The 9,467-nt window shown below is 34.6% G+C and overlaps 2 protein-coding genes across 2 annotated transcripts in view; one reads left to right on the top strand and one right to left on the bottom strand.

The window, feature by feature from the left end:
* The window catches only part of LOC118735531, a 321,256-nt gene that overhangs the window by 134,946 nt on the left and 176,843 nt on the right, over window positions 1–9,467 (bottom strand). The gene's annotated exons all lie outside the window — the stretch shown is intronic.
* Window positions 1,260–9,467, top strand: part of LOC118735529 — a 35,645-nt gene continuing 27,437 nt past the window's right edge. The window contains exons 1-5 of the mRNA XM_036465330.1: window positions 1,260–2,539; window positions 4,990–5,061; window positions 6,133–6,276; window positions 8,280–8,423; window positions 9,132–9,203. Coding sequence (XP_036321223.1) covers window positions 1,260–2,539; window positions 4,990–5,061; window positions 6,133–6,276; window positions 8,280–8,423; window positions 9,132–9,203 — 1,712 coding nt within the window. The remainder of the gene's footprint in view (window positions 2,540–4,989; window positions 5,062–6,132; window positions 6,277–8,279; window positions 8,424–9,131; window positions 9,204–9,467) is intronic.

Genomic DNA, 9,467 nt, shown 5'->3' on the forward strand with positions numbered 1-9,467 from the left:
CAAAGGATGAAACAGAAAGTTAGGATGAACGAGCGTCATTCCAAGTTGAATCAAGAAGTGTTGGTATTTAAAGGAAAAAAATTGAGACACGAATGACTTTTTTTTGCACAGAAATAAAAAGGGGGCGAAAATACCTTTCCACTGAGATCTCATAAGTCTATATCAGAATAGTTTTTGCGCAGTTATTCAATTTTTTCGTAAATCAGTCTTTGAAAAAAGTTAAAAAATACCATCAAAAATCTCATTATTACGATTCCGTTGAAAAGATTTTTAAATAGTTTTATGCAGACTTTTGAAGTTTAACCTGTTTTGGCATCTGAAGAAATTTTTTTCAAAATTTTTTTTTAAGAAACTATTTTTATTAAAAAACAAATTCCGTTTTTATGGGTATTTTTAAATCGGTCCATCTTTTGTAATCCCGGCGGAAAAACCGAAACTTTTTTTGGTGATGCAGTCTAATGTGCAGTGATATTGAGTGCAAGTTTTAGCTCAGTCCGAATTGCAACGACATTCGCCAACTTAAAGGAGGAGAAAAGGGGTTGGTCTAACGGGGAACATAAATTAGTTCAATAATAATTATATATAGGTGCGTACACAGATGTTACTGTTTGGCAGAGCTTTCACCTCGATTTGTGGCGTACGCTTTGTTGTTGTCACACAGAGGGAAAGGACCTACAGTTTTACGCCCACTCCGAACAGCGATTGTATTTTTATGAGAAGCCGTTTTTTCATGGCAGAAATACACTTGTAGGTTAGCCATTGCCTGCAAAGAGGCGACCGTTATTAGAAAAAACTTATTTTGCTTTTTATTTCTTGATGTTACACACATATATCCTAGACAAGTCCCCAATGCTCAATAAAAAATATACACATACACAAATACTATAATAAATGTAATGCCATTTATTTTTCTCTTCCAGCCATCACAAATCAACGCCAGAAGATCGTTCATCAACAAAAAAAAAAAACGGAATCCCTTAAACTTTGACACAAACGACATTTGTTCAGCCAAAGAACAATCATTGCAAAAACTTTGCAAATTTTCTCAAACAAATATCAGCAAAGAAATAAAAACCAGCATCACAATTAAGATATAACATCCTTCTCCTCGTCCATTACAAGTCTTTCAAGAATCGCTGCTCCATTCGTTACTACTCAACAAAATTTTTATTGCCCTTGCCGCTGGCGCTTACAGCCAGCGTAGTTGCGCCGACATGTGTGCGAAATGTGTGGCACACACAACTGTCATTAAATGACAAATGCTTGTCAGCATCAATCAGAGTCGATTCAAAACACAAAAACAACAAGAGAACGAGCCGCACAGTAAACAGCCGCGAGCGGCAATTAAAGGCAAGAGGAATAAGAAGAAGCAGCCGCCGACAAATAAACCTCGCGTGTGGCTTTATAGCAGAGCAGCGCTCGTTAAGTGTATTAGTGGTGGTGGTGGTGGTGGTGTTGGTGGTGACAGCGGCATGGCCATTAGCCGGGGGCGCGGCAATCGCACGCACTCTTGGTTTCTACTCAAAGATTCGGTAATATTTGTGTTGGTGATGTGTGTGCTGCAGCTGCTGCAGGCGCATGCATTAAACAAGCTGGTAATAAACGCAGAGATGCTGCGCGCCAACGCCAGTGGTGGTGCAGACCAGCGGCGGCCCACAACTAATGCTGCGAGTAGCAGTAATGCGTTAAACGCTGTGGAACGCGGAGTAAAACAGCTAATGGAGAAGATATTTCTAAGCGAGAATTTAGTAGAGCAAACCAAAGAAGCGGTTGAGAAATTAGCAACCGTGGGCTCAAAGCAAGCGAGTGCCAGCAACAGTATTAGTAATAGTATAAATAGGAGTAGTGGACGTAGTAGTAGCAACAACAACAACACCAGTAACCACAATTATAGCATAAGTAACAGTAGCAATACAAGTAACACGTCCTCAGTGCCGCAAACCGGCAGCAACAAAACGTTTACGCCAATTAGCGCCAAGCCAAATGATAAATCACCAGCGGCAATTGAAAGTGTCACAAACGATGTGAGCAGCACGAATACACAGAATAGTACACAATTTATCAAAGCTGTTGGCGCTCAGCCACCAGCACAAGTTGACGCAAGTAACCCCTCAGCGAGTGGAAATGCCACCGCCAGCGTAACTGGCGGCAGCCACCAAACGAAACGCATTGCCATCACTATGCCCGAGCATATACGTGAAAATGTTGTGCTCTCCTCGCTGGATCCCGAAAAGGAGGCACAGTTGTTGTACGAACAAACACTGCTGGAGTATCATGGCAGTGTGCAGGCAGCTGCCGCAAGCAATGACAACCCAGCGGCTGCGTCTACTGATAAGCCGGCGTTATTGGGTAGTGAACGTGCAACACCATTGGCAGGCGCATCAGCGGATCGTTTGCCGCGCACTCTGCATGCCGTTTGTGAGGTGTGGACACAGAAGCATTGCCACTGCACGGGCACTTTGGAGCGGCTGGCACTAAGCTGTCGTGGCATAGGCATTGTAGCGGTGCCAGTGGAGCTGCCCGATGATGTTGTGTCATTGTAAGTACGCATAAGTTAAAGGTATCTTTAACATTACAGCTTTGGAGTGAAAGCTGTAGGGGATTTTATGATGCTTTTATGTCATTTATTTGGTTTTTGAATTGCTTGAACTAACAGGGAAATTTTGGCTATGGTAGTTGCGAGTCTTTTGTAAGACAATTAAAATACACTAGGCAAGATAGTTTTAAAAAAAAAAAAGCTCCCTTCCCAACTTTCAAAGCGCCACTGTATCCTGGGACCCAAAATACCTTGAATTGGAAATATTTCGTGGCCATTTAGAGAGGTCCGGAAAGTTTCGATTCGTATCTTGGGCGACCCTAAAGCAATGATCTTGACCCTGTCAGCATTCACAAGTGCAACGGAACCTATCGAGGGAAGTTGTGAACAGCGCAGTTTATATTTTCGGGTAAATAGAACTAGCTCCGTCTTTCTAGGTTTATTAGCAAGTCCGCTGTTTGCAGCCTAGTTCGTAATCAAGTTTTAGCACGCACGCATAAGTTTGCATAGAGTCCCAAAAAATTGTCCTACGACGATGAGTGGCACCTCCTCTACCTCTAGACAATAACACTAGCTTCTTTCGGACGTCGCGCAGTGGTCTTAGAGTGGCAGAAAGAGAGAATTTCGAAACGTGTAGAAATATCGAACTAAGTGGTTCGCTGGATTCTAAACATGTCTATTAACAGGTTTTAAGGATTTTTCTAGCGCTAGCAATTATAAAAGGACACAGGAAGGCAGTGTTGTATGAATAGAATTTTAACGTAGGAATTCGAATATGCATTATCCCTTCTTTCAGATTTATATACTTCTAGGTTAATCTAAGTTAATAGTATAGTGGGCGTGGCAGTAAGCTAAATTCTACCATTTTTCATATTTATTAATTTCTAGGCACGATCCATTTTTTAGCAAAATCGGAGCACATTTACTACTTTGTGCCACATTTTCTATGGAGCTCTTCCACTTTGCGTCGTTTAAGCTTACTTACTTCATGTAAATATTACCCTACCAAGGCAAGCGGAATCTGAAGCCTTTGAAACTCTGGCCATTCCATGCAAAATAGAAATGCGTAAGAAATCGATGGTGGAAGGCCTATCGCTACAAAATATAAAAAAATAATGACTGTTATATGGCCTCTTTCTTCTAATTTTGCCGCATAGAATGCACCGTATTTCATTGAAAAAATTACGTATACGCCTAGATGGCAATAAGCAGCGATGAGATAGGTTTGAGGTCTACACATTTCATTTTTTATTTTATTTTTTTTTTTTTTCATTATAACCAAAATGTACACATTTTTTTGTGAATAATTTTTTATTTCCAAACGTATATTCATTTATCATCTCTCTTATGTCTTTGCTGTTTTTTTTTCGGTAGGTGCAATAACTTCAATGATTATAGTCGCTTTGACTTCTATTTGTAACGCATACTGCTTTTGCTTTGTGTAATAAATTCACTTTAAAATAAAAAAAAATATCCAAAAATCAACAAGAGAACATTTTCACAAAGCATTGCAAAAAGTATAGATTTTAAATTCTCATTTCATAATTCTTCCCCTCTCTCTCGTTAGCCTTTGTTTGAAATCAATTTTACTTGTACTCGGTCTTTGTTTTGAAATAATTTATCACTTTCTACAGGAGCACAAAAACAAAAAAATAAAAATAAAAGTGTGTGCAAACAAAAGCGGCGTTAAAATATTGCAATTTAAAAATGTCAAATAATTTTTTTAGCTAAGCTGAAAGCGCGGCTATACAATTTCAGTTTATTTAAATCGTTATACGCTTGCCGTACTAAATTGTCGCTAAATAAATGCATATTGTAATGCTGAATTTTCAGTGCAAGCCTCAATGCATAAATTAGAATAACGAATTCTATTGAAAAAGCATTTTTTAAAGCTGGTAGAACGCAATGACTGTCACTTGCCAATTTTTGTAAATTTAAATCTACTCTTCAGCGATATTTATACCCGCCCGCTTTCTGAACTTGAATGGCCTTCGGCATAAGTAAGCCGCAATTAATATACTCACGAAACTGTTGGCCAAATATAGTAAAACTGCGTTTTTAGTTGTTCTCTCTGACGTCAGGATTTTTTTTTTGTAAGGACTTTGTAGTTTCAAAGCTGCTATTAACTTCTACCGCTTAGACTCTGTTACCTTTTCCATTCTTCCTTATAAACATAATCCTGATACAAAACTCAAAACAATATTAAAAATAAGAGTGTTTTTCTAACAGCGGTCGCCCCTCGGCGGCAATGGCAAACTTCCGAGCGTATTTCGGCCATGAAAAACAGCTTCTCATAAAAATACCAATGCCGTTCGGAGTCGGCGTAAAACTGTAGGTCCCTCCGCTTTGCATGACACCATCAAGGCGGATGCTACAAATATGTCTTGAATTGAGTTTATTCGGTTTTGATTAATATCTAGATAATCATTATGGCGTTTTCTTTTCAATTCCAGAGACTTGGGCAACAACAACATAACAACATTTGAGGCTAACACATTTTTTATGGTACCAAACCTCGAAGAATTGTAAGTTTTTGAGCTACTTTTACAAACTTAAGTATGTATGTAAATAAAACTAATGGTGAATTTCCACTATGCATTGAAATAGCGAAAAATTGGCGCATTGTAAAATTGCCTTTAAGAAATGAATTTAATGACTACTTTTTTAACGTAAAGACAGGAATAATTTTTAATGCCCAACTTTCTCATTACACTTGCTGCCATTTGACGTCTTGTGGAAATTCAGCATAACTGAAAAAGTTTGGGAAAAAATAGACACATATTAGTTTTAAAAATATTTAAAGCCCTTAAATGAGCTGACCATAAGTGAATCATTGTATCACTACTGCCTGTTTTAGGGCATTTCCGCAAAATTGAGAATCATAGTGAATGAATACACGTAAGCGAAAAATGAATGATTTGACGAATGCGAAAATGAAACTCATGATAAAGCTGATTTTATCTAAATATTTCTAAAAGCACACCCCTACTCTATGACAACTCATAGCGCTGTTTTGCACTAGCACTAGAAAAGCTTGAAATTAAATGCAAAATATTTACCAATATTCTTGACCTACTCAATGTGATTGTAGTTAGGAGGCTTACTCCCTACATTTTTGACTGTTTATACGCATTGACACACATGAGTACTATTGCACTATAGCATATGCCTACCGCGCAAATAAATCATCACACAATTGTTAATTTACTTGAAAAGAAGGTTATTCACAATATACTCTCCACTTAATGCTCTTTTTAAACTCGATTTATCTACTCAACGCCAAATACTATTCAACGTCGCGAACATCACAAGCAAATGCGCTCCCCTTCAACAGACAATTTTACTCTCTCTCTCTCATTGTTACGTCTCCGCGTCGTGCATGCTTTGAACTTTGTTTAGATAAATGACTATATTACCGCATTTCAACACATTGAGCAATTAATTATGTATGTATGTATGTCTATTTGGTAGGGCGAAGATATGGTGGCAAAGTGCGAATAAATAGTCCTGCTGTTCTAATATCTATGCAAATTTCTTCAATACACTTCTGCAATGGTTTATCTACTTAAGATTCTTTTTTTTTCAATCCTTCACAGAACTTTATCCGACAATAGCATCATTAATATTGATCCGAATGCATTTTATGGACTTGGTAAATTGAAACGTCTGAATTTACAAAATTGTGGCCTTAAATCATTGCCAGCGCATGCGTTTCAAGGATTGAAGAATTTAATTTCGCTGTAAGTAAACCAAATAAATAACAAAACACGATAAATGAAGCGAATTTGAAGAAAATTAGAAATGTAAGAATAAAAAAATTTGCATAAATATGCAATACATTGTGCTGAAATGGAAACTGGATATATTAGATACATTTTTGGAAATTTTAAATTTCAGCACAAATTTTTGGTAGTTTAGAAACTGGACGCAATAAATATTTAAAATCTGGAAATACATTTTAATTGCATAAAAGTCGGACAAAAATCTTGAACATTTTAAAACTGTACGTACAATTATGTTAATTTAAAAATTCGAGTTAATTTTTTTTTTGTATTTTATAACTGGACTTCATTTTTGGTAATTCAAAACTTCGGAAAAATATTTGGTCACTTAGCAAATGGACACAATTTTTTGACCTTTTGAAAACTAGATATAAATATGTGGCAATACAAAACTTTCTTAGCAATTTAAAAACTGGACCAACATTTTTGGTAATATAAAATTCGGCTAGAAATTTTAGCTCACTTAAAAAATGGACAAAATTTTTAAGTCATTTTTCACAAATTCAAAAATTTTAGATAATATTTATTTGGTAAATTAAAATTTCGGCAAAAAATTTTGGTCACTTAACAAATAGTCAAAGTTTTTTGATCTGTTAACAACTGTACATAAGTGTTTGGCAATTAAAAATTTTAAATAATTTGGAAACTGGTAATTTAAAAATTCTATACACATGTTGTTTTTTTTTTTGCATGTAATTTAAAAACTGGACTTGCATTTTTTGTAATTCAAAAGTTCAGCACAAGTTGTTGGTCACTTGATAAACGTACATAATTTTGTGGTCCTTTGAAATTTGGACATAAATCTTTGGCAAAATAAAAATGTCTAATAAATAATTTAAAATTTTGCTAGAAATTGTCGATGTTTAAAAAATTGGACATCATATTTGTGTAATTAAATAGCTGTGCATAACTTTTTGGTAATTTAAAAACTGAATATGAATTTTTGCCTATTTAAAGACTTGACACACATATATACATATGTTTTAGTAATTTCAAAATCCTGATATGAGTTTTACGTTATCTTAAAACTAAATAAACTAATTTTCCTTACGTTAAAACTTGGCCATAATTGGTAATTTAAAAACTGGAAAAATTTTTTATTGTTACAAAACGGTTCTCAACAAAAAGTAAGAAATTACTGTTAACGTGTGCCTTCTCGGTTTTTACGGCCCTCATTTTATATCAAAATTTTCAAATTTGGACAGTAGATCTCATATGACCAAAAATGTATGCCCAGTTTCATAAAAACCCAAAAAATATATACCCAAATTTAAGATTACCAAAAAAAAATTTCGCTTGTTTGAATAATTAAAAACTTGTGCACAGAGCGTGAATTACGAAAATTGTATGCCTATTGCCCAACAAATTTCACCAGTTTTGAATTAACAATAAATTATTTTTAATTTTCAAATTACCAAATTTTAAGTTCCACTTTTTATATTACCAAAAAATGTACGTACATGTATGTTTTAAACTGGCAAAAAAATATGTCCAGTTTTTAAGTTACCAAAAATTATATCGGGTTCGTACACTACCAAAAATTACCAAAATTATGTGTTAAGTATTTCAAGCATTCAATGAAACCTCTTGGCACATATGATTTCAAGCTTTGCTTCAAAATTTTTGCGCTGAGTTCAAATTCACGCCCACGTTTAGCAATTACACATTCACTACGGTGGTGACATCACTTCAAAGCGCCCGAGTATATGCTTCAAGCGTTGCAAACCGGCCAGCTACTATTTTCTACTATCACGCAGCGCACATAAAAATTAGTTTTTGCACACAAACACACTAAATGCACTTGCCATACAAACGCAAAAAATTATGAAATTGCTTTAATGAGATTCAAAAATATGTACTTATGCTATTGATATTGTATTTTATTTTCGTATTTTGTATTTTATTTAATTTTGCCTATAATCAATATGTAACTATGTATGACAAAAACAAAAAAAAAAAAGTCAGCTGAATGGCAACGCCTTAGCCAGCATGGACACGGACAGCCTGCAGCATCTGCCAAAATTGCGCACTCTACGCCTCGAGGGCAATCTATTCTATCGGATACCGGCAAACGCTTTGGCTGGATTAGAGGCACTCGAAGCACTGTGAGCTAGTATTTCTTACATACACTCCCCTTTTCTTGCTTACTTCTAACGCTTTCACCTATGCTTAGTTCTCTCTCTCACTTTCGCGCTTGAAAGCACACTATCCTCTAAAATTTTACTGTACTCTTTGTAATTTTCAAAATTGTTTCTTAAATTTGATTTCATTGTCATTTAAATTGCTTACATAAAATGGTTTGTTGTACCCTATTGCTGAGTTAAAAAAAAAAAAAAAACATATTATGTGGTGGTTGTGTAGTCCTGCTTCATTTATAATACTTGGTTTCACATGTTCCACTAAATTTTATGCAATTTTTTTAAGTACATATTTACATACATCAGTATGTACCTTTTACAAAATAAGATTAAAAAATATACCATTGTTTTGCTGTGTATAATCAAAGCTATGTTTTCTATATAAATGTACCCGGCAATTTCCTTCTTTCTTAATTTAAGTTCATTTCAATTCAACTACTAATCACGCCAATGTTAGTTAGAAGGAAAAGTAGTCAGTAGATATGAAAATATTTGCATCACATCATCGAGTAACTGAAAGTGCAAAAATAAATGACAGACTAAAATTAAAAAAAAAAAACATTTAGGAGGAGCCAGTCAAAAAAGCAATCCAAATTCATTGATGTGCCTTCAGTTGCGTGGCGTACTGCATTTTAACTTTACTGACAAACTTTCATTTTGTATAAAATTTTGCAGAAATCTTGGCAGCAACCTTCTGACAATAATCAACGATGACGACTTTCCACGCATGCCAAATTTAGTTGTGCTGTAAGTATCTAAACGTATGTTAAGTTATCTCAATATTGATACAAAATAAAATTAAAACAAAAAAATAAAATTAAAAAACTATATTAAATTAATATAATTTTTTTTTGCGAGAATGAGGGCTTAAAATGCTCAATGCATTGTTAATAAAATAAAATAAAATAAAATAAAATAAAATAAAATAAAATAAAATAAAATAAAATAAAATAAAATAAAATAAAATAAAATAAAATAAAATAAAATAAAATAAAATAAAATAAAATAAAA

Source organism: Rhagoletis pomonella, unplaced genomic scaffold (assembly GCF_013731165.1).
Source record: "Rhagoletis pomonella isolate Grant_MI unplaced genomic scaffold, Rhpom_1.0 Rhpom_scaffold_00003, whole genome shotgun sequence".
In the NCBI taxonomy this organism is placed as follows: Eukaryota; Metazoa; Arthropoda; class Insecta; order Diptera; family Tephritidae; genus Rhagoletis; species Rhagoletis pomonella.